This window comes from Uloborus diversus, chromosome 4 (genome assembly GCF_026930045.1).
Source record: "Uloborus diversus isolate 005 chromosome 4, Udiv.v.3.1, whole genome shotgun sequence".
NCBI classification, from domain to species: Eukaryota; Metazoa; Arthropoda; class Arachnida; order Araneae; family Uloboridae; genus Uloborus; species Uloborus diversus.
In genome coordinates, this window is record NC_072734.1 from 152308146 (window position 1) to 152336103 (window position 27958).

At 32.6% G+C, this 27958-nt stretch overlaps 1 protein-coding gene and 1 long non-coding RNA gene across 2 annotated transcripts in view; both read right to left on the reverse strand.

The window, feature by feature from the left end:
* The window catches only part of LOC129220926 (N-acetylglucosamine-6-sulfatase-like), a 43278-nt gene extending 25669 nt beyond the window's left edge, over nt 1-17609 (reverse strand). The window contains exons 1-6 of the mRNA XM_054855361.1: nt 17457-17609; nt 11943-12002; nt 9613-9816; nt 9460-9525; nt 6673-6771; nt 1138-1305 (exon numbers count right to left, since the gene is read on the reverse strand). Coding sequence (XP_054711336.1) covers nt 1138-1305; nt 6673-6771; nt 9460-9525; nt 9613-9816; nt 11943-12002; nt 17457-17609 — 750 coding nt within the window. The remainder of the gene's footprint in view (nt 1-1137; nt 1306-6672; nt 6772-9459; nt 9526-9612; nt 9817-11942; nt 12003-17456) is intronic.
* Nucleotides 17610-25070: 7461 nt separating this feature from the next.
* LOC129220356 (uncharacterized) lies at nt 25071-26999 on the reverse strand. Its single transcript, XR_008580463.1, has 3 exons — nt 26921-26999; nt 26059-26257; nt 25071-25195 (listed from the first exon to the last, which is right to left on the reverse strand). It is a non-coding gene; the product is annotated as an uncharacterized LOC129220356 (long non-coding RNA).
* Nucleotides 27000-27958: the final 959 nt, after the last annotated feature.

A 27958-nucleotide genomic window follows, 5' to 3' on the forward strand; every position in this document is an offset into this window, starting at 1 on the left:
TGGATTGGCCTCAGTTTCCCCATTAAAGTGTAAGCACATTGTTTTATAATCCTTCTGTTTCATTGTTTTATAATTAATAATTCAACTAATTATTGTTATTGCATGAGAGGCAGAGGTTATTGTTCAACTCTTTCAAACTGCGGCCCACCAGGTGATCAGTGACCAGAATTATGGCCTGTGGGCTCTTTGCATTTGGACAGACCTGATATAGCACATAATTAGAAGTAACATTTGCAAGTAACACAATATGTATGAAAAATGATCTGAAATTCATTGTACCAAAGTATGAATAAAACTTATAATCAATGCAAATGATTATGCATTGAACTAATTGGGTAAAGCATTGCACATATTTCCCCCCGATTTTTCTTTTATTTACATTGAATATTCATTTTATAAATACAATATATACATACTTTCAAAAAAAATTAACTCAATGAGTTTCTTCGAAAATTTTGCCATACAACATTATTTTTTTTTAATTGAAAGGGTTAATGAATTACATGCCCTCTCTCAAAACATGTGATATAATAAAATATTGAAGATTTTATATTTACTTTGTTTCATTACTAATATTGATTACTTATTTCTAGTTACTTATTTGTCACAAAGAAAAAAAAAAGGTAAATGATCAAGACAATTTAAGAAATTTATGGCTTAATTTTGCAGATTAAGCAGCAGTAGATATTTTAACTCATGGAGAAAAATTTAAGCTTAACTAGAGAAACTAAGCAAGCAGTATGCTAAAATCTACCGAAATTGTCTACCATTATGGGTAGTGATACAAGTTATGACACAAAGTAGTTTAGTCTTCAAGTAGAACATAAACAACTTTACAGAAATATACAGTATAACATTGATTTCCTCAGTTTAATGATACATTTCACTGGTGCAGGTTTGACTGTATTAAGTGTCTATGCTTGTTGATTTAACGATATCCTTGATTTAGTGATAACTTTTTCCAGTCCATTGACAATTGTTAAATCGAGGTTAAACTGTACTTTTCAAAAGCATAATTTGGCACCAGATTAAAGTGTTGCTTTTAGTTAAGTACAATGTAAACAAATCATTTTTAACGTAATGTAACATGCAATTTTTAATGTAACACATTCAACAAAACCATTTTTATATACCTACTTTTCCAGCCTTAAAATTAAAATTTGGTGTTCTAGGAGCTGAAAAATTTCTGAATGCATTCTTGAACTTTGGAGATGGAGTGAAAGGTGAATGTGGAGCTGGTGGAGCTAAGAACATAAAAAATGGTGTTTCACTTTGGTTTTCCAGGAACCTCATAGCCTTTTCCATCTAAGGACAAGTCAAAATGTCATGAAGAGAAAAAAAATCATTTTTCAAAAATAACACATAATTACTATAACAAAATAACAATATTCACAATGTCATACCACAAACAATATTATCATAATCAAAATAATATAACAGTCAGGGATGAATTTAGTTCCATGCCGAATTTAGTTCCATGAAATCTGCCGCCCCCTTCCCCCCAAAAGAAGCAAAATTTCCTTGACTCAAAAACACTCAAAAATGTGTTCATGAAATTTAAACTGTCAAGCTTATGAAGAAATGATGATGTTTCACATTCAGGGGAGCCCCCATGGGAGGTCACAGTGATCTCCCTAAAAAATCCTTATTCCGCAAATTTGAAGATAATATTGCAACATAATCTTTTTTCTTTTTTAAAATTTTTAAAATTATTTTTCAATGATGGCTAACAATCCTTCTCATTAGACAATATGAATGCATGTATGATATGCGTCGTGTAAGCTCGCATTTTATCATTCGGCAAAATTAGAATTTTCCACCTCCCAAAAATTTCATGCACCTCTATATATATTATTTCACTAACAAATCAGAAAGCCCATTTGCCATTGTAAAGGAATGGCTCAAAATTTTCAATGTGAACGTTTTTGGTTGCATGTCACCAATGTTGATATCCTTGTTGGTTCGGTCCTCCTTTGTCACTTCTAAAAGCTCTTCTTCCAGTTAGTTCTGAAAGGAAAGAGCTCTGGAACCAAGTGCATAATCTGTCTTCAGTGTCCTAAGTTTGATTATTAGCACACCAAAATGCAGTTTATTACGTGTAATTTGCAATCTCAGGAGTTTGGATTTTGAAAGAGGGGAAAATATTATCTGTTTGCAATGCTGCGTTTGCGTAAAATCAAAACTCATCCTCGTAATATAAAATAAAGGTCTCAAATCTTAAACCGTATGTAATCAAAACTGCATAAAAAAACCCCAGCATAAAACGATGATCTACTGTACTTATTTGGTGCTCCTGAACATTATTTTGTCTTTTTATGTTTCTCTAAAAAAAATTCAGTCATTAAACAAGATTAACAGCCATATTAAATGCAAAACAACCTGTCAAATAAATAAATTAAGCTAATAAAATGTAAAAAAATGTAAAATAATCTGCCAGAAGAATAAAGCAAGCCATTAAATAAGATGAAAAATTCCATTAAAATGCAAAATAATGCATAAACTAAATTAAGTAACATTAAAAGCGTCATGAAATGTAAGATACAGCTCATACTCAAAATGTTAGAATAATGATATTTTTGTTCAAATTGAAAATATCGTACGGTAATGCAATATCTTTTAATGCAAATATGCAAACTACAATTTTATTAAGAACTTATTGTTGATTCAACTTATTTATCATCTTCAAATTAATATCATATTTGAAGAGATTAATGGAAAAAAAAATCTTTTGAAAAGTCAAAATATTAGAATATTTATTCAAGTGGTTCAAAATATTAGAATATTTCATATTAATGTTTCTCTAATTATTACCAATTCATAACTGGTGGCGTAATTGTTTAAATGCAGACAAATTTCTTCAAAAGTAGTGTTCTTAATATTCTTTTTGCAGATTATTTGCTTATTCGTCTTGAATCGGGCTCTGTGAATGATGTTTCTGAATCTGTTAAACTTGGTATCGTGGATTTGTATAAACACGGTAATAATCAATGTGATATTGCGAATTATTTACATTGTTTGCAATCAAGTATTCGTAAAATACAAACAGAATATTCATATAGTGGAAGTTTTCAAAATACAAGCCAAAATGGCGGCAAAAAACCAAAAAGATCTGCTAGAGATGTGAGGAAATTGAAGCGTATAGTTAAGAAAAACCATTTTGAAACTGATTCTTGTACCGAAAATGGAAAGATGAAAGAATTGAAGTTTCTATATCGACAATATTAAGACGTCTCCATGAATTCAAGATTAAATCTTGCGTACCAAAAACAAGACCTCTCATGACTGTAAAACAAAAACGCATAAGATTGAATTGGTGTAAAACAACATGTTTATGGAGCAAAGAGGATTGGAAAAAAAATATGATTTAGTGATGCAAGTATGTATTGTGCTTCACATGGTTGGAAAGTTATGCATCATCTAGGAAAAGGTTAGCTCTAAGACATATCAAGAAATATTAGAATATTACATGATTCAATCATCAGGAGATTGATTTGAAGATGATTTCATCTTTCAACAAGATTTAATGTTACCGCATACCTCAGTGTCAACTAAGAATTAGTTCTGTGAATGCAACATTAAGGTTCTTTCTTGGCTCCCAAATTCACCAGACATTTTCCCCATTGAAAACTTATGGCATACAATGAAGAAAAAACTCCGAAAAAATCCTCCTTCAAGTAAAACTGAGTTAGTGGCACATATTACAGGGTGGCGACAGGAACTGTGAAAAAAAGTTCCCTGACTTTTCCCTGATTTCCCTGATTAAGTTCACCAAATTTCCCTGATTTACGTTACCAATGATAATGGTTTTCCTTCTTTGCTTTACTTGAAATCCATTGTATGTTTGTTTAAAATGCAGTATTTTAAACGTTTTAAGTTATGTAAAGTTGTTGAACTAAAGATATATTTTTAAAAGATGCTACTTTTTTTAATAAAATGGTTTTAAAAAAAAACAAGACAATTTTTTTTTTTTTTTGGGGGGGGGGGGGGAATGACTTACAAAACAGTACATTAAATTTTTATACAATGGAAAGATTATAGAAAATTAAAAAAAAAAAAAAAAACTTTACTTCCAGAAACCACTTAGCATAAGAATTTAAGAAACTATTAAAATTACTTTTAAAAACATGTGTATTTATGATAGTTCAAAATAATTTCAATTACTTTTCAGTTCTAAGTTTTCAAACAGTATAATAATTGTTGCAAGAATAACAAGTAATAGTGAAAGAATAGAAGTAATGTAGTTATTCTTATATAACTAATTAACATATTTATGCAAAACAGATGAAACCATTTGACAACCATTCATAGGGAGCTTTTCTCTAATCATGAACATAGGTTTTAATGAATGAATACAGCATTTTAACAAAAAAGAACAAAGATATTTTCTTAAGTACACAAGTTAACTCTATTTCAAATGATTTCAGTATGTTATGAGAAAAAATCTTAGATTGCTTTTGTAACAAACAACTTTGAAATGCAAGGGAAAAAGAGGAAAAAAAAAGCAATTAGTTAATTTCAAAATATAAAAAAGAATACAACTTGGTTTTAAAATTAAGGAATCACTAAAGTCTGAAGAAAAGAAAACGTTTATAATCTGCGGTGACAACAAATACATGGTGGTAACAAAATCATGGAAAAAAAGTTCCCTGATAATTCCCTGATTTAGCTCCATAAATTTTCCTGATTTTACAATCGTGGCAAGCAGTAGATTTTAGTTTGAAAAATATGAGGTAAACAGATTTTTATATCAGAAAACAAGAAAGAAAACAGTAAGATGAAACATTCAAAGTACTTGAAGACTAAAGTTTTTAAATTAAATTTTGTCCAGTTCAACATTTAACTTGTGATATTTGAAAACTCGCACTCAAAATTATTAGAGAATTTCAATTAAACGATTCCAAATTGAGGTTTTAAAGAATGTAAACAAATTTTATCTACAAGCCTTCTAACAAAGCTTAAGAATAATCAAAAATTTAAAAAAATAAATAAATAAAATTCCAAACACAGATGCAAAAATATTGAGATCAGCTGTATGAAACAAAATATTAAAATATTAATAATTACAGATACGATCCTCAGAACTTTAAAGTATATTAAGAAAAAATGAAAAGAAGCATATCTGATTTGAGGTAGTTTTACAAATTCTTATAATTTTTTGTTGAGTTCTATCTTGAGGCTTTGCTGGTTTGTAGCAGTTAAAAATAATTTTAGAATGTGTATAAAGTTTGGTGTGGCAAAAAAAAAGAACTTTCGTGTCAAAATGAAAAGAAATATCGGGAAGGAAAACTTCAGAGGTTTGTGGTTAAAAATTATATTTTTCCCTGATATTTTGAGAAATTTTTAAAATACCCTGATAATTCCCTGATTTCCAGGTTTTTCCAGGTGTGTTACCACCCTGAAATAGTATAACGGCAAAAAACAAAGTTTTTTTAATTGAAAGTTCAATTTTAGCAATTAAATTAAAAACGCGAAGTAATAACTCTTAAGCTTTTATAGTATTAATTCAAAAACCAAAGATTTCTTCTTGAAATCGTGATTATAGTACGCTAATTACTTTGAGACAATGGAATAAAGGCAAAGGAGCTAAGGCATAATTGAAGGCTTCCTCTTTGCCTGTATGGTTGTTTATTTTATGTAGCATTGAAAGTGTAAAAGGAAATTTCAAGCTAGGTAAAATAAACAACCTAACAGACACAAAAGCAATCTTAGGAAGTTCATCCTGTGGTTAATAAGTAAGATTCAATACTTTGACAGGAAAAAAGATGCACAAATATGCGGCAGCGTATAATCGGCAGTGTATAATCGCACCTCATTAATTTTACTCTTTTTTTTTGAACAGATAATTGGCGGAAAATGCGTAGGGAATTAAGAGTACTTAATTTTGTAAAGCAAAAAAAAAAAATTTTTCTTCAAAAAAATCAATTTTCCCTGATTTTTTGTTATTTTTTCAAAATTCCCTGATATTTCCCTGACTTTTCCCTGATTAATAAAGTTCCCTGACTTTTCCCTGATCTCCCTGATCTGTCGCCACCCTGTATTAAGTCTATTTTGGCTAATATAGATCGAAATGTTTGCAAATACCTAGTATATAGTATGCCAGATCATTTGTTATATGTTATTAAAGCTAAAGGGAAAATGCTACAAAATATTAACTGCCCTTTACTTTATATTCATCAGGCAATATTGTTGAATAAAATAAAATATTCTAATATTTTGAACCAATCAAAATTTCATTCTAATACTTTAATGTGCTTTAGAAAGCTATTGCAATACCTGATTAATTGTTATTTTATATTTAGTAAATGTTAAAATGTATTTCCAGTTTTCATTTATAAGCCATTTAACTGCATTTACATAGTTTCAAAAATTAAAAAATAATTTCTTGATTAATACTTTTTCCAATTATTCTAATATTTTGAATATGAGCTGTAGTACATTAATAAATGTCATGAAGTTAAAAATCAATAAAAGTACGATTAGAATAAAATGAAGAGCGAACATGGTGGCGACGTAAACAATACTTCTTTGCTTTTGATAAGATACAAAGTTAAAAATATAATCCTTGGTTGCTTATAATGACACAGCTGCTTACATACTTAATATTTTTAACCAACAAAACATAACTATGAACTATGACTGCTATGAAAAATATGAAACAGTTAATATACTTACGATAACATCAGTAAGATAATCTTTTTGCGGGTCATTCCCATGCTTTTCAGGTATTCCATTAACAGACAATGTATAGTTATAATAACAAGAGTTTCCCACCTAGAAACACAATTAAAGACCATAAAAATTATTTTTAAAATTTAAGCATAGTCAGAGTGCTGTTGTAACTATTCAAAATGTTTTTAAATTGGTGTTACTGACTACCAATTAATTTGATTACATGTATAAAGGCCAACTATTAAGAAAACAACTCATTGTGAACACTAGCTGGCTTGATTGTTTATCGAACTTTCTGTAACAGCTACCTATGCTGCAGTCTCCTAGTTTTATATTTTAACTTTTTTTAACTGATAGCAACTGTCAGCAAACAGTTTTGGTGCCTAACATTTTTTAAGTTATCACTTTCATATAAAAATAATAATATTTTTTTACCTTGATATTAGTTATAAAATAGTAAAAGGAATGTATCGCTTGAGCAAGTCGGGAAACTTCTGACGGTGTTTGGTAAATTCAAAAAAGTATTGGCATGAAAGTGTGAACCCAAAAAATACGATAAAGTGTAAATGCTTTTTTAAATCAAAACACTTTGACTAAAAAAGCTTGGTTATAACTAAAAAGCAAAATAAATCAGTACATGATTTATTGGTTACAACACTCAATAGTTGCAGTTAATCCTAAAATCTTCATATTAAGGTCAATTCAAAAGCTGCCAATAAAATTAAAATTAAAATTGAGTCAAGAAATGCAGGTATAGTAAAAGCTATTCGTACAAAGCTGTATACTGCTGCATTTTGTGTAAAATTTGCTTCAGATGTACATATACCCGACCTCTTTCCGCAATACAGTGCAGTATTTTCATTGAAATTTTTAAGAAGAAATTTAAGATTTAGAGGGATATTATTGGGGAAATTTTCCAGAAGTATTTCAATTTTTATAGACTCTGAAATTAAGTTAAGGTGTCCCCCACCAGATGGGTGTCACTGCCCCCTCTCAAAAAAAGTTTTTTGACTTTGCAAAAAAAAAAAAAAATTCTCTCAAGTTACAGCTTTGATAAATTGAAAGCCCAGGATTTGATCAACATCTATTTGTTAAACATTAAAGGGGAGCACATTAATCCTTTTCATTTTTAAAAAAAATGGATTTTTAAGTAATCTCACTTTAGAAATCACAACTTTTAGATAATTTAATTTTCAAATTGAACTGCTAACATTGTATGCATCTTAGGCTTACAATAAAATATAATGCGAAATTTTCAAAAAAAGGCATTAATATTTCAACCTCTGTTTTGGGGATTCCCCCCCCCCCTTCCTATGAGGAGGTAGTTTGAAAAAAACTTGAAAAAATAAATAAAAAGCTGAAGTCGGACATTTCAAAATCCAGGAGTCGGAGTCAGAGTTGGCCATTTTTCTTCCGACTCTGCAGCCGTGGTCGAAAGGACAGTCAAAATTCGAGGCTTCGAGATAACAAGGTCATAACCATAATAAAGTAATATTCTAAAAATTAGTTACAATAGCTAAAAATAAGTGGACACATGTAATGAAAGTAAAAAAAAAAGGCCTTAATACAATTACAAAAATTTTAATTTTTAAAATGAGCCAAAAATAATAGAAGAAAAAAAGAATAAAAAAGAACGCTCTAGTGAAGTAGCAAAATGCAGTGATGTACCACAACTAAACTTATCAAAGATTTGGATTACCAAGTTGCAGAACGGTTTCAAACGAGTTTCGAGCGCCCGAGAATAAAAGAAGTTACACAGAGGATTGTACCATTTCTTGTGTCTCTAAATGGGTTTTCCGTTCATCTCCCCTTTTTATGGAGGTGGAAATAAAGTCAAAAGGGGGGGGGGGCAAAAAGTTTTAGGTAGGTGTTTTGTGATTCTCAAGACTTACATTTTCTGATACCCTCGGGCTCTAGAATGAAAGTGAGAGTAGATAAGCTTCTCCGAATCATTCCTAACCCCTGAGAGAAATAATGAAAGGTGTGAGAAATTTCTGGAAATATTCCTAAGTTGCTACAAGACTGTGTTTAAATGGGTTGGACTGCGTTTTTCCGGAAAAATTATATTAAATTGGATACAGCAAAACACATATACAATAGACATCTTTTTGTCTGAAATTTGCAGGTTTTAAACAAAAATTAAGCATAAGAAAAGAAAACAGAAAATGATGAAGTTAATCGGGATGTTTTGCCAAATGTCCACAGCTATTTAATTTTAGTAAAACGAACTGCACTGAAGCTACAGCATGTGTTTTCATCAAGTGCATTATTGTTTGAGCAAAAATCCTTACTCATTCCATTTCCAAGCAATGCTTTGTACTATTTTAGGGCACACTTTTGCACACCAAACGGTGTACGAAATTCGGAAAAACTACTGATTCAAGTAAGAGAAGCAGTCCTTCCTTAAAAGCACAACTTTTTCTCTTTGACATTGAAATTGAATTTTTAGAAGAATAAAGTCAGCCCCCGTGATCTCGTGGGACTGGCTCCTTACAATCCCAAAATCCCGCGGGACTGAATTCCGAATCTGTCCAAAATAGGCAAGTTTGCAACTGGAATTATTTTTATAAATTCTACAACAATTAAGAGGATGAATAGGATCTTTAAGAGGAGAGAATAGGAGAGAACAACAACTGGAATTGAAAACATTTCATTTTAAATCCTAAAATTGAACACACTTAATATACAAAAGCTTATATACGTTCCTTCTTTGAACCTTAATGTAAAAAGCAAACATATTCACAATTGATATGATATAAAAATAAATATACATTGTATTGCATAAATTACCAAACCTATCCAATTTTCCCATCCAGGAGGAACATGGTGTACACCACCAGCAGCTGATTTGCCATACTAAAATTTATGAAATAAAATCCAATTATAAGTTTATCATGGGAAAGTCAAGCAAATAATTACATATTAATTTCAAAAAAATTAAACCTGATTCAAGTATTTTCCAGCATAAAATGTTGCATAACCATTTTTCTTCAAATTAGTTATGAATGTTTTCTGTTCATGACTGGCTTGCCAACTATAAGAATTGCAATTGCCACTGATAGAGTTATTTACCACTCCGTGGTTATGAGCATACTTTCCAGTAAGAATGGAGGCTCTGCTAGGACAGCATAATGGTGTAGTAACAAACTGTAAGTTGGAAAAATACAGAATAAGAGCAAATACACAATCAAGAAATTTTATAACCAGCAATTAAAATAAACTTAAATACTATATAGAAATACTCCACATTTTGGGGGATTTTCAGCAAAAGTAACATCAAAGAATCAGTTAAGAATCTCAACTAAAAACTGATATCATGTTCAGAAAACTTTTTTTTACACTAAAATTTAAATAATCTAATTATTTTTATATATGTATATATAACCTTAAGATAAAAAGCATTCCAGTTGATTGAACGTGAACTAAAATGTGTTTCGGATTTGCTCCGTTAAAATGAATAAATGTACTCAGGTACTGACATAGTGATCCAAATTTGCTCTGATTATGTCCCGCTTGGGATACTTGTTAAACTTAAGTTGAGAACATATTTAGGCACACTTGTGAAATCACTGCTTTCTTTCATATAAATATATTTTCAGCATCTTTCTTTAAATACCAATCAATGGAATCTCTCAATATCATACTACTGGGCCATTCCACGAAAATGTCAACCTCTAGGCAAAAATTTCAAACTTAATCAATATTAATGTGTTATACATCATTTTAGAGATAGCATTCTTAATTTTCGAATCAGGTTAATCATTTTTCAAGATGGATGCCGTGTGTAGAATAATTACTACTTGAAAATCCTCCACAACAACATGTAAATTTAAACTATAAAACAATCAAGAAACATGACCTGTAATTTTTTAAGAAGATGTTTTATGTAATTTTTTTTTTTTTTTTCAGTTATTGCTTTTAATTTGAGTTTTCAGTTTCTTTAATTTCTTTCATTGAATTTTTATTCTTGTCTCGCTGAGCATAAAGTGATTGTTTTATTTTCTTTATTATTTTTATTTTTAAATATTTTTTTCAGAAGAGAAATGACTGCAAGAGTTACAAAGTATAAATAAAACAAACAGCTTTATATTGAGCATATGTTTTGGTTAACTCCATTCCTTCCCCCTCCTACACACACACTTTTTTAGTATAAATGCAGCAGCAGTATAGGTTAGTCTCTCTTTCCTTTTTAGAGAAAATTTCTTAGGGTCAATGACGTTTATTTCTCTCTAAAATAAATACAGGCATATCATCATGAAAAGCTTAATTTTTAGGTTAAATTTTATTTTTCTGCACAAGTAGGGAATAAAATAATGAAAATTTTAGGAATTTTAGGACAAAACTCAAAATTTTAAGAAAAAATTTTAAATTTTAATTTAAAGGTGAAGGCCTGGGGGGTGGAGAGGAGCATGTTGAAAAAAGTGACAGCATTTATGGACATCCTCCCACTCCCCTCCAAAAGCTTTTTTAAGGGGGTCTGCACTAAATATTCATTTACGAAAGGAGTCCGCTGGCTCTAAAGTTTGGGAAGCCCTGTACTAGAGAGCCAACAACTGGTTATAAAAGAAATGAAATGTGTGATTTTAAAATACTTTCTTTAGGTTAATTCCTCAAAGTTTTCCATGTGGTAGCACATGGAAAATTTTGCATATGGGTGCAAAATTTTAAGGGGGGGGGGGGGGAGTGGCTCAGATATTTTCCCTATAGTTTAGCAGCATATTTTCCCCCATGGAAACCAATTTTAGTACAGATTAGAGTTATTAAAGTGTGACATTTTTAATAACTTATTCATGAATGGCAGGCAAAGAAATATTCTTACTTTTTGCAAGGAAAGAAGTACTAAAAGCCAGAAAGTTCTAATTTCTAGGGGAGGGAGCTTTAGCCCCCACTTGCCCCCCCCCCCTATATGGGCACCCATGGCTCAGTAACCTCCATCTTCTAAACATCCAATCTCCTGCATGGTGGTTACCCCAATTTCAAAGCTCTGTACCTATGCCACTAGCGCAGCCAGAAATACCTTCAGAGGGGTTTTTTTTGATCAAAAACACCTCCTAAAGAGGATTTTTCAACCAAAACTACCTTCAGAAAGGTATTTTTGATCAAAAATACCTTCTGGAGGCGGCATTTTGATCAAAAGAGCCCTTTCATATGGATAAATTACTGTATTATAATTTGCACTTATGTTAAAACCAATGCCTCTGAGGAGTGTTTTCACCCCCAAAACTCCCCCTTCGCTGTGCCACTGATCCATACAAATATTATAAGATACTTACCATATTGGAAAAGGTAATGCCATTATCTCCAATTAAATGTTTGCTCTGAGCCAGTGGAGTCTGGAAGAAAATACAAGTGTTAAGAAAGTGTATGACCCTAATGTAAAAGACAGTAATTACCAAAAATAAGAGTAGTGCATATTTCACCTAGATATAAGAAAGAAAGAAAATGTATGATGAAAGCTAAATACTAACCAAAATTTTAAGTTTGGGTTTTTGGAAATACATTTTGAATAATATCTCAGGCTCCTATAAATCTAATACGTAAGAGGCTTTTCAAAAGGACAACTCCATGATACAATAACTATAGTTGGGGCAAAACTAACTTGGCAGTGTTGTAATGCTGAGAATATGATCTGCTTTGTCTCCACAATGCTGCCAGGTTAGGTTTGCCCCAACTGTAGTGCTTCTTCCAGTTCCAAAACAAGGTAGGGTGCTTCATGATAAATGATAATTGAATATCAAAAAGCTTTTTAATGTATAGTTCATAAATTATCAGGGTTGGCTTTCTGCCGGCAGAAACTAGTTTTTGCCGTGCCAGTGGCAGAAACTGGTTATAACCGGTTAAAACCGGCAGAAACTGGCAAAAATTTAAAATCGTCTTAAAAAACTAAAGTAATTACTAAATGATATTTGTTTAAACTAAAAAAGTAAACTTCATTTCATCATTGTAAAAAATAAAATGTTATGCTAGTGCCCTTGATTTAGTTCAGAAAGGGAACTTTTCAATTGCTGATGCTCGTAACATTTGGATTAATCTAACAAAGGACGAAAATCATATGGGTTCTAAGGATAGAGGAGTGACATACAGAATTAAACTGGCATTACTGTATGTAATTTGCTCGCAAAGAAGCTTCATTTAAGTTGCTTGTGATTGAAATTATCATGTGCTTCAAGAAGAAAGTGTCAAATTTTACTTCCCAATATTAATCTAGATTTTGTACCTAATATCACAGCTTTGCAAAACAAATTGACCCCACTTCTCGAAACTCATTTTTCCAGTCCAATTTTTACCACTACCCTAGTTACTTCATGATTGACCAGTTTAAAAACATATACAATTTGAAAGTTTCATGAATATTGCTTGTTCCTTGATGCATTGTCTTCTAGCTCTTCTGTTGCAAGAATATTCTAAAGTTTCTTATTCGTGCATATTAAATTGAGAAACTATTTAGATTTTTGGAACCACCTTTTCCAAGAAGCAACTGCAGGGTCCAAACAATGTAACATTTGATTCTGAATTGTGATAATATTGTAAATTCAACTGTGCTTTGGTTAACAATTAATTATTTTTTCCATGCATTTTCTACTGTGTCAATATTTTTTTTTTGTTGTCATTTTGAGAGTTTTTGCCAGTTTTTGCCGAGAATGTGGCAGAAAGTGGTTTTTGCCATGCCGGTTTTAACCGGTTTCTACCAGTGGTTTTAACCGCCCCGGCAGAAACTTGCCAGCCCTGTAAATTATATGTTAGAAACTGAGTAAATTTATATTCAAATACAACTTGAATCTACCTATATGAAAATCAATTGTCTTACAGTTGCTTTTCTTTTTGAAAAACTAGTTAAAAAATCTTAAATTTGAATCTAAAATTTAGGTCTTATGAAGAATATATAGAGTAAATACAAATTCAAAAATCAGAAATTATTTAGTTTTGAAAATATAGTGTTACTTATTATTATTAGGATTGTTCCCAATTCTAGTGGAAAGGGAATCAAAAGATACATTTCAACATCAGTTCAAGTACAAATTTTTAAAACTGTAATGAGAAACAGGAAAAGTAGAAATGCTAATGCATGGTACAACATTGTTCTCATTGAAATTTTCTTTTTAAAATCACTTGCAAACTTGCAACATTAGCGACATACAGCATAGCTAGTAACAAAGCCAATAAGATGCTTGGGTTTATCGATAGATCCATTTCAAACAAATCTAAAGAAGTTCTTCTGCTCTTATATAGAAGTTTGGTAAGACCTCATTTGGAGTATGCTGTTCAGTTTTGGTCTCCTTATCTTAAGAAAGATACTAATGTATTGGAATGGGTTCAAAGGCAGGCTACTAGGCTAACAAATGGACTTTCTCATTTATGCAACACTCCCACTGCGTCCGCACTTCCGTCACCGACATATACTTTTCTCCCTAAAACCAGTTTTCGGCCGGCATCGCCATGACAGCAAGCCGCATTGTACGGGACGAGAAGCCAGATATGTGACGGCTCTGATGTTCGTAGAGTTGGGAGTCGCATTTCATTGGTCTCCACGAGATGAGCGCGCTCTCTCTATTGGGTGAGAGACTGACATGTGCCTTATTCGCGTTCGCAAAGTATGAATGACCTACCCAGGCCCGTGTTCAGATTTTCATAAAGGGAGGGGTTTTAATCTTACCAGTAGTGGGGGGGGGGGGGAGAATTCAATCCCCTTACAGCTTTTAGTTTTACGACAAATTGCCGATCCCAGTACGGCGTTTATTCACATGTAAGGACTGCTGTATTCTTGAAGGATACCTGTAGCTGTACAAGTTACCAAAGTATTCCTTCGTTTCACAGATTCGCTTTAATGAAACTTTGCTTGCTTCTTTTTAATTAAATCTGTTTACTATGTAGTATATTGCAATGAGTATTAAAAACTCTTCACAAATTCTTTTATAATGTAGAATGTATATCAGGTTGTTATGTTCTGAAACAATGCTTAATAAACTAAACAAGAAAGAGCTCTTTGCAGGTGCAAATTACACAGCCAAGCACAATCACTAATGCATCTTCATAGATGTAACATATGCCAAATTCACCATAAGCTCCTTACAATAAGCAATATTCTTTCTTTGCATTGGGAGATCATTCAGCGGTTCGTCCGCCATACTTTTTCCGAAATATTACATCAGTGTGTAAGGCTTTAGCAGTTGTAAATCGCAAAAAACTTCAGAGAGAAAATTAAAATAAAATAAAAACGTTGAATGCAAACTTTCTCATTAAAGTAAATTTCAGTTAAATATACATTTTCTTCATTTTGCTCATTTTTCCCCCAAGGGAGGGGTTTAACCCCTAAAACCCTCCCCTTGGACACAGCGCTGGACCTACCTTTTCGGAAAACGTTACTCTGTCCTCTTTATGTGTCGAACGTGATGTGCGGACGCTGTATGAATTACACTTTAGACTACGATTCCAGGCTTAGAATGCTAAAAATTTACAGTCTTGAGCAAAGAAGAAACCAAGGGGACATGATTCAGTTGTTTAAATTCATTAAAATGAAAGATGTTACGGGGCTTAAGGTTAGCACTCAAAACAGGACAAGGGGTCATTGTTTTAAGTATCTTAATCTCAGGCTATCATGGATATTAGGAAAAATCATTATTTTGGCAGGGCAGTGGAATCTTGGAACAGCTTACCGGAAGAGGTGGTAATGAGCAAGGAAGTAGATAGTTTTAAGAGGGCCATTGATCTTCACTGCAAGGTTGGCCGGATTGGACCCAATTGGGTCGGACCCAATGGGTTTTTTTGAAAAAACCCATTTAAAAAAACCCATTATTTAGCCCACTTTTGGGTTTTTTTAATTTCCTGAGAAGTTTAAAAAAAGTTAATTTAAATACTTTCACAATTTAAACTTCTTTTTCATTTCTTCTTCACCACAGACATTGGACATAAAAAATGAATTTTTTGAAATAGTATTTCTCAACCCTTAACAGCATTAAAAAAAATGTTTCAAAGATTTTAAATAAATATATTTAACTTTTTTTTTAAACTGATAAATAAATGGACTCAAATTATTTTGACTAAGTCCTGTCACGTCTGATTTTCCCAATATTTGCAGATTGTACAGAGGAAACTACTCTAGCTAAAAGGCTTTCACGTGAATTATTTCCTGCAAACAAACACCTCGCAAATCTCGAAGAAACACAAGACATATTTTTTTGAAATTAACAGGTTTTTCAAACGGTCGGGCAGAAAACAGAACAGGATGTACAGTATTTTCATTATCTTATGAAAAAGTTTAATATTTCTTAGTTTGTACACAGAAATAGAAAAACTGGCAACATAAAATTGAAAGAAATATCTTGATTAAGCTGGAATTCAGTAAAAAGGGAGTAAAAACTACTTGAGGTTCTACAGTAGTTTTGCATAACAAAATGAAATACAGGAAAGTAAAATGCAAAAAAAAAGTAGTAGTAATTAAAAACGAACAATAGATTTTCTCACGAGAAGTAACTTTGCCTTAACTGTTGGTAATCATGAAAACTAAAAAATCTGAAACTTCACCATTCTTGGGTTTTGTCGTCTTTTATACTTTTCTTCAGAAAACGCTGAATTTTAACTAGTTTTCCAGCTTTTTACCCCCAAGACAATTTTTGCGCTTTGTCCATATACTTACGCTACAAGTACCCCATATTTTCCCTAAAAAAGACAAAAAAACCCACATTTCTTTTAAAAAACCCAGCTTTAGTTGGGTTTTATTAAAAAAAAAAAAAAAAAAAAAACAATGTGTCCATGGGCTTTTTTAAAAAAACACGGGTTTTTGCCAACCCTGCTTCACTGGGGATTGTAAATTGACTAGGACCAGCCTAGCTGAGCCCAGAGCCTGTTGCTGGTCGTTACTTCTGTATTTGTATTTGTAATATGTGAAATTGAGCTACAAGTGATTAAAAACATTTAGCAATAATAAAGTGAATGTCAAGTTCTAGGTCTTTTAAGGGGAAAAAAATCTAAAATCAGTTTGTAAACAATATGCAACTGTGATCGAGGAATGCGATCTTTGGAATTTCATTGCCTGCTTATTTGATTAATGAATATCAATACTAGTGTAAAATCAACAAAGCCACTAATTAAAAAGTTTTCCCAAGAGTAAAGACCTGCTTGGCAATGGACAGTTTGAGTGAAAGTTGTTTGTTGCTACAAAAAGATTTCTGTCAATCATTATGGGGATATTTCGATAATTGGGAATCTGGCGCAGTCATCATATTTTTTGGCATAAATAATTTTATTTTGGTAATCCTGCTGATTTATAGTAACCCTATGTGAATAGATGTTTCCGTTCTCTTTGTTTAGAACGAAAAATACCTCTCGCACAGGCGCTGAAGCCAAAAATTGACGCCAATTAAGAAAGACCGCCAGATTCCCAATTACCAAAATCTTCCCATCATCGTCATCTGGAGCATTCAGGCAGTCATAGTACTTTATTTTTTATGCTAGACATTTTAAACGCATTTGGGGTTGGGCCACTCCATGTAAAAGTCAACCCTTTGCCCCGCATGTGACGGCTTATATATTTCATTAAAAAGCAATTATTTACAGGGTAATAACGAATTTTTTTGCTAAAGAAACCACATATAAGTTTCTAATCTGTTAAGCAGAAAAAAAATGTCCAATAATATTTTAAAGTAATACTTTTAATGAAATATATGAGGCTTCTCGTGCGGGACAAAATGACCGTTTTCAGTGGAATGGTCATTATTCGTACTGGATTACATTTATCGAAAAAATCTGAAATGTAAAAGTAAGTATCCTAAAGTTTATTAAAAATTTACCATGCCTCCTAAAATATTATCTTGGTCATCTGTCAAAATGAACACAAAGTTTGGTTTTAGACAATCACAAAATTTTAAAACAAAAAGGAACTGCAACAATGTTGCACATAATGAAACTTCATTGCGGAAAATCGAGCTAATACAGGAAGACATTTTTTTTTTCTCAAAGCAATCATCACTTTCGCAATCGTAAGTTATTGATGTGTCTCTACTTCAAAACAACGTTTCCAAAGAAGAATGAAATTCGTTCGAGTATACTTTTATCATTGTTTAAAAAAACGCATAACTGAGGTAAAAATCCATGGAGAATCAAAAAGGAACTCTGAAAGTGAACTTATTTTACAAGATGAGAGAACAAAAAACTAAAATAAAACAACAGTTTAAATTCGACCACACTCTCAAAAACGTATCACATGTTAGTTTACTATCGGCAGATAGCTACTTTGTTTACATTTTCAAAATGCCGGGGAGGGGGAAGGGGTGAGTTGTCTCGGTTACGGTTATATAATATGCAGTTATGGAGCTAAAGTATAAGGACGTTGCTACTACTCCTCGAAAATAAGCAGCAATGATTGGCTAACGTAGTCTACTCCAGTAGGGACTACTTATTGGCAAAATAATCGCTCATTTTGGCGAAAAATTTCTAATTCTACAGGAAATAAATTACATGACGAATTATACAGTTGAGTAATATTGTCGGTTGCCATTTTTTTTCTTGCGTGCAGAGAAATACGCTTGGAATCAATGTTACAAAAGCTTTGAGGCTTTGTCGTAAGCGAAAGCAATTTAAATGTTTCCTTTTTGATTATTCTTTAAGAAATGCTGATGTGTATGAGAATTTTGTGGGATCCTTATTGCGGTGTGTGTGGGGGGGGGGGGGGGAGAATGCACTAGTACTAGAGTTCTCATGGGTTTTCGAACTAGTATTATAGAGTCCCTACGGAGATTTTTAGAGGGCGGAAATGGTTAAAAGGAATGTATTGGAAAGGAGATCTCTTAATACTCTAATGGAGACTTTTGGGGAATGTTTTTCTTTTTATAATATAGTTTGAGTTCTTGAGTATTAAATGTCCTCCTTCACAGGGGTACCCACCTAGGGGGAGGATCATGGCGTTTTCAGGGGGATTCTTTTAGGGGTATTTTTTTCATTCGGGGGGACTCTTGCTCGGGTGTTTTTAACGATATTGAGAGGAGATGCGCCCTTGCCCATCGGGGATGAGCACCCCTGTCATTCAAATGAAGCTTTTCAGGGACTACTGTCCTTAATTTGATGCGTCGCTTGAACAGGACCGTTGACGTTATTTATTAGGAAGAAATATACGCGGAGAGAGAGAGTTCATCCCAGTAAGCAAAATATCTTGCCTCAGTATTGCATAAAGGTTGACATGCAAGAAAAATCATCTTGCATTAATGCTGCCTCAATGTTGTTATGTTACTCCATTTATGCTGTCAGCAGGCTGCCACAATATTGACTGACAAGGTGTATGCAGCATAATATCAGGAAAATATCAAGGTAGGCTGCTTTTGTAATATTGCATACGTATTGATATGACAGGATAATATCAAGATGTTGTCATGACAGCATGAAATCAAGGTCTAGGCAAGATGATCTTGCTTTTGTAATCTTGCATACGTATTGATATGACAGGATAATATCAAGATGTTGTCATGACAGCATGAAATCAAGGTCTAGGCAAGATGATCTTGCTTTTGTAATATTGCATACGTATTGATATGACAGGAAAATGTCAGGATGTATTGACATGACAGTATGAAATCAGCACGTTTGCAAGGTGTTTTATCTATTTATTTATTTGTATTATTTTCACTTTAAACTCAAGAATTAAATTTCATTCTTTAATTATTTCTGTTATTCTTCAAGATAGTTTTCTAGCCTAAGAATATTTCCTCAAAGCTGACATCTGATCGGAAATTCATATAAAGGTATTAATAGTACTCGCAATTTAATTTAAAAAATGAAAGTTTCTTCGTTTTGCGTAATATTTGACTTATTTTTTAAATTCATGCTTCTAATTGTATTATAAAGACATAAAATGCCTAGTTAGAAATAATTGCGGAAGTTTTTATAACACATTTAAGAGTAAAGAAAGAAAAATAATAAATAAGTAAATAAATACAATAAAGTACATTTCCAAATGGATGTCAGCATTGAAAATATCCCATGGACAAAACACATGAATTTATCTTAAAGAATAACATAAATAACCATTGAATAAAATTAATCTTACTCATGAGATTGAAGTGATAATACGAAATTCTGGGCTTCATGTCCTTTGTTTCAAAGTCTAGGGACGAAAAAAGTTATTTTCGGCCATTTCTAACATTGATCGCACATCGTCTGCGATATTACTTGTTTAGTACTATATTAATAAACAAATGCAGTTATCAGTCATTCATAAGTTATTCCTAAAACAATACTATTCCACACTAATAACTAAGCAACCAACTTAATGAAGCCTAAAGAACGCAACGCCAACGCCACGTGCAGCTCCTCTGAACCGACTGAATCGTAGGTCGAAGGAGGAACATGTGCCAGCAATGCGAGGGACGATGGGTAGAAAGAACTGTGCGCATGCGCAAGTATCAACGAAGGTCCACCTGTTCTATTGTGTGCTAATTACCTTGACGGCGACAGCATGAAACCAATACATCTTGACGGCGTCAACATGTATGCAATGTTGTTATTGTAAGGTAATATCAATATTGATATTTTAAGATGAATGCAATGTTGCATACGTGTTGTTATTGTAATATTGCTTTTTAATCTTTATGCAAGCTTTATGCAGTATGAAACACGTCAATATTGACGCCGTCAGTATAATATCAAGATCTGTCAAGATTGATGCAAGAAATTTTGCTAGTAGGGATGGTGCACAGGCTGCTTTAATTAGTTTTTAAGGGGGGTAGTTTTAAGTGATATGTTTATCCTCATTTTAGAGGGACTCTCTTTATGGGGGGGGGGGGGGTACTCCGGTCATAGACGCTCATATGGGTGGCAAGTGAGGGCTCTAGCCCTCCCCCCTTAGAAATCACAGAGGCGTCACCCTAAAGGCAAGGGCGCACCCGTCTCAGAGCTCCTTCCCCTAAATGAGAAAAATACCCCTCCCTATAAATATTTTAATGGCGCAGTATGCGCCATGACCCCCCCCCCCCATCCCAGGTGGGCACCCTCGGAAATCAGAACTTCCTTGATTTTAGTATTTTTTCTTCGCAAAAATGTATTAACATTTCTCTAGCTACTAATGAATAAGTTATTAAAAATGTCAAATTTTAATAACTCTAATCTGTACAGAAATCGGTTTCCACGGGGAGAATATATCCTGCTACACATGGGGAAAATATCTGGTCCCCCTCTTCTCAAAATGTTGCATATGGGCGCCCATTTTCCGGGATCAATATGATATATCAAGGGGTTAAATGGAGTTAGGACATCGCTCATGAGAAAGATTTAGGCACTCTTTTGATACTATTAAATTGTTTCTTTATTCCAAGATAGTCACTTTTGGAGATCGGGAGGTGTCGACTGCCCCCCCCCCCGTTATAAAAAAAATTTTTGGACTAATGTCAACTATACTTTATCTTAACGAACATTGGCAAGGTCGATGCTATTCCGAAACTGTTGACTTTTTTTGTTCAGCATCATTTTTAGTATTTCTTCGGGAGAGAAATCCGACACTGCCTCTGTTTCGGTTTCTGACTTTGTATGCATATCGCGCGTCATCAGCATTACGTCAACGTCATATGTTCCTAAGCATGAATCTTGCTTTGTAACCGTGTTTCTGATCTACACAGTCAGCACAGCTTATTTGGACGATATGGTTATGAATCCCCTACTGTATATATGCACAATGGGAGAGGGGAGCATGAGTGTCCTCGGTTCTAGAGCTGGATCTGCATACCTGCAGACCCCGCGTTGCGGGGGGCCCAATGTCCCAAGAAATTGGGGAAAAAATTAAAAAAATAAATAAATAAAAAACTACACAAAGACTTAATTACGTCACAAACATACTACTAGGGGAATGGCCCTACAGATTTTGGGGCACAAAATTTATAGATCCGGTCCTACTCAATTTAAAGTAAAATAAAAAACAGAGCCCCTTCAAGAAAAAAATTGGGCCTACCAATACAGGGCCGCCAGAGCTTGAGTTTTCCTTCAAGATCTTATAGTTTTTTCAATTGGAGACTACCTTTTTTTAAGATCAAACTGTCCAAATAACGAGCCTGAACCTCCCTCCCCACGACCATATGGCCTATTGTGGCAATTGTCCCTGATAAAAAAAAAAAACTTTGTGCTCATTAACTAATACGAATACGACGACCAGCCAGCAGGAGCGGATACAGAAAAATCATTTGGAGGGGGTACGGAAAATTGAATAGCCCCCCCCCGCGTCACCTTTGATGTTTCATAACAAAGCTTTAATGACTTTATTTTTAAAAGTGCATGTTTTTTATTTCTCCTTTAGATCGAGGAATCTACTTCGAAGTACATGAATATTATGCACTAATATACTTTTAATGTAGACCGAAAACATGTGAAATACATGAACCGAAAACATCTTTAACGTTTCAAGCCATTTAAATACTAAACCCAATATAATGTCACCGAGATGCTAGTCAATGAGCAGTTTTACTCAGGAACATTGCCGTTAAGGTTATAACAAAAGGGCAAAGTTATTAAATAAACCCATACCTCACTTGAAGTTTTTTAAATTAATTTTATAAAGAAAATCATAACATATAAGTTTTACTGAAGAATTCAGAAACTATTTTTGTGTGAATTTCAAAACAATTGCTGATTTGTTCTTGAAACCATGATACAGTTGAGATAACATATTGATACTACATGCCGTTTCCATTAAAAATCATGGTTTTTCCAAGAAACTACCATATGATTTCTTTCATTTTGCATTTTTTATAAGCTGAAAAATAATCGCAAATAGGTTCCTGGATCAAAATGACTCTTTTAGGTGCGCCTACAAATTTAAAAAAATAAATAAATAAAATTTAAAAAAAATCAAAATAATTATTGATTCCATCAAAGCAGAATTAGTGGACGAATCGCGATAATACGGTCCCTTGAACTCGAAACTAGTGAGTTAAATGTAGTCTGCAACTCTGAGCCTCTGACTTCAGTAATACTTCCTTAGCAAGCAAATATGCTGTGTGTGTTTTGTGTTCTTTTTAATTAACTACGTAAAAAATGCAAAAGAAAAGCAATTAAAAAGTAATAACTAAAATAGTGAAACTAATTCATCCTTTGGGGGGGGGGGGGGGGCGCAACTCCCAGCCAGTCTAGCATAGATTAGGGTTGGTGACAAAACCTCTCCTGAAACGTTGGTCCAAAAAAAAAAAAAAAAAAAAACTCAAAACCATTTATTTCTACAAAGAAAAAAAAGTGCGATTTTTCCGTTCATGTCATAGTTATGAACAACTGCCTAAGCGCATTACAGAAGTGGGAAAAGCAGATTCTGTAGGTCGAATTTTTAGTTTAGGTTAGGGTAGGGGGGGGGGGGAAGCGGAAAGAATAATCTTTTCACGGATTAATCGGTAAAATAAATTTAAGTGATCGATATGCTAATTTATGGACGTATCTCAACTCCACATCAAGGAAAATTGATATTCCGTTGAGATTCTTGAGTCATTAAATACAAAATTAATCAAAAAATTTATTTTCCTTTTTTCTTCCCATAATAAGAGGAAACAAACATTAAATATGTATACTCAAACCCCAAACAATGAGGGAATTAACCAAATATTTATAAACGAATAAAAATTTTATGTTTTAAATATTTATTTAGCGAGACTTATTTTCGTCGTCATGGTTACAATTCAAGGCTTATCTCAAATAGTTTTTGCATAAAGGGTTTTTTTTTGTGTAAAATCAAATATTTTCAGGAAAAACATCTAAAAATACTTAATTCTGGTAAGGATAAAAGTATAACATTATACGTTGTAAGTTTAATCTTTATGAAAAGTGCACGAGTGCAATTTGGTCATATCTTTATTACCTCATCCTAATTACTAGTTTTTTTTAAGAATATGCCTCCTTTTACCTAACCTAGAAAATCACTGGTCATGATATGATGAGTGTGAATTTGTCCTCTACTTCCATTCTATACATAGAAACAAGAAACTCAACGAGTAGGGTCCTATCGCAATTTGTGATTTCGAAAAACATAATTTGAAATCAAAACGTCAAAATTCAAATGAATGCCAGGGCCTTCTTTTTTTCAAGCTACAACAATTTATACGTTTTGAAGTAAAATTGTGAAATCAAAGTTTGTGTGTGGTCTTTGCATTAATGTGGGGTCTCATGACTAGAATGTGCTACGCTGCAAATGCTTGAAAAAAAATGACAGAATCTTGAAAAAGAGAGGAAAGAAACAAAATTTTGAAATCTAAGAAATCATGGCTAAAACTAAAACAAGTGAAAATGTGTGAGGGCTATCAGCTAAAAACAGATAAATAATTATAAATCATGTATTAATTTGAAAAAGAAATTCATATCCTCTCTAATATGCACACTTGAAGGATCCATGAGCAGTGCATGTCTGAAACAATTTCTTTTACTCATCATTTGTCCTAACATAACTGAACCAACACTTATTTGCAATATTAGCAATCAAACTTCAAATGATTAAAATGTTTTTTTTTTCCACCACACTTCTAAGATTTATATGAAATGGCTAGATGTAGCTGTTAAAAAATATCGTAGCTAATTTGAGAGGTTGCAGAAAATTTATAACAATCTGGTAGAAAACATTAAATATACAGACACAGAGATTTGATACAAGAACTTTATTTATAGCTTCCAAAAATATACGCATAGTAGGTACCAATTCAAATGATCAAATCTTTATTTCTTCATGAATGAAACAGAAATATATCTGTTTAACAAATTGGATTTGATCAAGGGAAATGGAGCAAGCCTCCAAACAATATGGTAAAAATCTTTTAAAAATTAACCAATTCCTCTTAAATGAATTGTTATGAGGCATGTTATGTCTTCAGATACTTCCACCCTTTTTTGATGACAAGCAGACAAATTACACAGAATAATTTCAATATTTTGCCCCAATGTCTCGTTAGTTCTACCATTATCCTGCTTCACACTGTTCCTTCAATGCTCTACGTAGGATGCCTTTAAAGATGTCTTAACAAGCTTCTAGGCAAATATCTAGAAAAAGGAGGATCCAAGCTTTAAATCTTCAAGAATATGCTCCTACTTAGTCTTCCATTGAGCTTAAAAATTTACTTTCTGAATTTTCATTTAAACTATTTTACAAAAATTATGGGTGCTATTAACAAAGATGGGGTAAGAGATATTAAGACATGAAAGAAACAGGTGATCTAAAGAAGCTACAAACATCTCTATATGGAGTAAAATTGCGTAACACTTTTTCATCAGGGGTGTGTAAAGAGGTGTCAGAAGGTATAAAAATTACTTAACAAATACACAGTAAAAATTAATTTAGGTTAGCTATGCCAATCACTGTAAATTCAAGAGATCAATGAGCCTGAGCTGTTATCTTTCGCTAACAGCTCAGTTAGCAAAAGCTAACACAGTTAGCTTTTGCTCCTCAGACGTGTAGACAAAATAATACATAGTACAGTTAACTCTCAATCACTGTACTCAAAGTCCTGAAAAAAACCGGCTGTAACCTTTGAGTTACGGGAAGCAACCACAGCCTTCTCAAGAGTTAGGGACCCAATGAAATCTATGAGATAAAAAAATATTAGAATTAAAATCAACTGCATAACACAAATCAATGAATAATAAAAAGTTAGAACATAAGAAAAAAAATCATGTATACTTGTTATTTGATGATTTTAAAGTTGAATAATTTCCTCCTTGATTACTTATTACAGATTAAAACTCATGAAATATCACACACATTCATACTTCTGTTGAATCAGTTATTACTCTTCAGGCTCCGACTAAATTGAAAAGCATAAGCAGAGGAAATGACAGCAAATGCAGCCAAATCTCTCTACTATGTGCCATTTAGTCAGGAATTTTCAGTTTTTGCATCTGCACATACGAAATACTTCTTGGACTGAGGGGGAAAAAACAACTTAATTTAAAACTTAAATGCACAAATATTGCCATGCATCATAATCATACTGGAATAATACACAATGCATTGTTTTTTCTCCTTTTTCAAATATCAAATTGCAGTTGGTTCTGTTTAACGACATTCTATTGAATGACTTTTCATAGTCCCAGATACTCCACTGCAGTTTTAAAAGCATTCTATTTAAGTACGATTTTTTTGTGGTCCCCTGAAAGTCGTTAGATAGAGTCAACTGTATTATATTTCTCATCTATTTCTAATTAAATCATTTATTTAATAGTTTTAATAGGTTAACATGCTGTTTTTAATAGCTTACTCTGCTTGACTTTTTTTGAACACAAATCAATAAACAATCACAAGTTAGAATACATGGGAAAAAGTTCATGTAGGCTTGTGTCATTTATCAACTTTTAAAAATACTACTAAGATAATAAGTAAAAATACTACTTTATCTACTTTAAAAATACTACATACAACTAAAGTTGTATGATTTTCTACTTGATTACCTCTTACAGATGAAAACCCTTGAAACATCATACAGATCCATACTTCTGTTGATTCAGTTGTTACTCTTCAGGTTCAGGCTAAACTGAAAAGTACAAGCAGAGGAAATGACTGACAGTAAATGAAGCCAAATCTCTCTACCATGTACCATTCAGTAAGGAATTCAGTTTCTGAAGCTGCACGCCCAAAATACTTCTTTAACTATGGGGGGAAAAAACAACTTAATTTAAATCTTAAATGCAACAATTTTAAAATGCATCACAATGAAATAGTACACAATGCATGAGTTTTCACTGTTTTCATAAACAAATTATTATATTTCTGTTGTCTATTACACCACGTTTCTACTTACTCAAATGAACAATATAGAATAGCATCCAAAAGGAGAACAATTATAATAAATTAATATGAATTTATGTCTTCTGTGCATAGAAAAAAAATCAAGAATACCAAATATCAAGCGGGGAAATGCTTTGCACACAATGCATTTTAACCTGGAGTGCTCACAGACATATAAGATAAACACACCAGTTGTGATCTGTGCTTCAGCAGTAGCCACTTCAAGGTTAATACTTGAGAAAATAGGATTCCAGGTCTCCCAATGGATTCAAAAGTGCTTCAAACATCATTTACACCTCAATAGCGAAATATTAAATACATTGTAACATTTTACCCGCATCAAATCATATTATCGACATGCAAGGTCGAGCGAAACAATTTTGTAATAGATTAACTAGGTGCATCAATTTTTAAATAAATATTTTGATTCTTTAAGAATTGAAGTTTTCAATACTGTTTTTTTGGGCACTTATCTAGTTCTTTTGTGAAACATAAATTAAAATTAATTATTAAAATTTGCTTTACCAAATTATCCTTGGGTACTTTTCGTTCGTTCATGCGCGTCAAACCATTGCAGTCGCCTAACGTCATAGTTGCCATAAACTCCAGGTCAAAATCACTAACGATTTAGCTGTTATTTACATGTACTCGACAAGATGCTGTCCATATTTAGATAAAAGTAGCCTCACAAAAACTGGCCCAGTAATGCATTGCCATAAAAAGAAAAAAGAAGCCAGGAATATAATACAAACATTACAGTGCAACAAGAATAACACACAGTAAAAGAGCTGTAAAACACTATTGAAAAGATATTACATGAAGCAATTTGGCATTAAGTATAAAATAATTACCTGTTGCTATTTTAATTGCCTGTTGAGCTGTAGGAGCTCTTAGTATAAAAAATGTCAGTCAATGCAATAAATGTATTATCAAACAGAAAGCTACATTAATGTTGATTAAAAATACAACAAATCGAGGTCTCAAAAACAATAGATATCTTCTTTGGTGACTAAATACGGTTCATAAAACCAATCATCGGCAAACTTAGAGTCATTAATGAATTGCGACACATTTTGAGCAGTGTATTTATTTATAACCTTATAAAACAGCTTATACATGCAACGTAGTATTATTTTTTTAAAGAGGAAGCAACTTGTAAGAAAATTAGATTATATTTCTTATATGTCAGTTCGGTGTACTGGTCAACACACAAAACTTATACTCACTTATAGATTTCCTTTCATTTTTGTTTTCTTTCCTTTTTTTGGCACTCTCGTCCGCCAAAAACATTTGTGTATTTTAATTTGTAATACACCAATTCGACATTTCCATGTTTTTAACGTGTCGAATATGAACATCACTCGTCAATTTAGCAGAATCTTGCACATCAAAATGCACAAAATTCTCTTTTTCCGTAATTTGTCTTGTAAGCTTTCAAATAAGGAAAACTTCGCCCCTACTTCAATAGTCATTCCTCTATAGTTACAATAACTAGATGTTTAAAATACTATCCATATAGGAAAGTATGCCGAAAAAGCACGAGGCGCAGTTGTTTCTCACTGG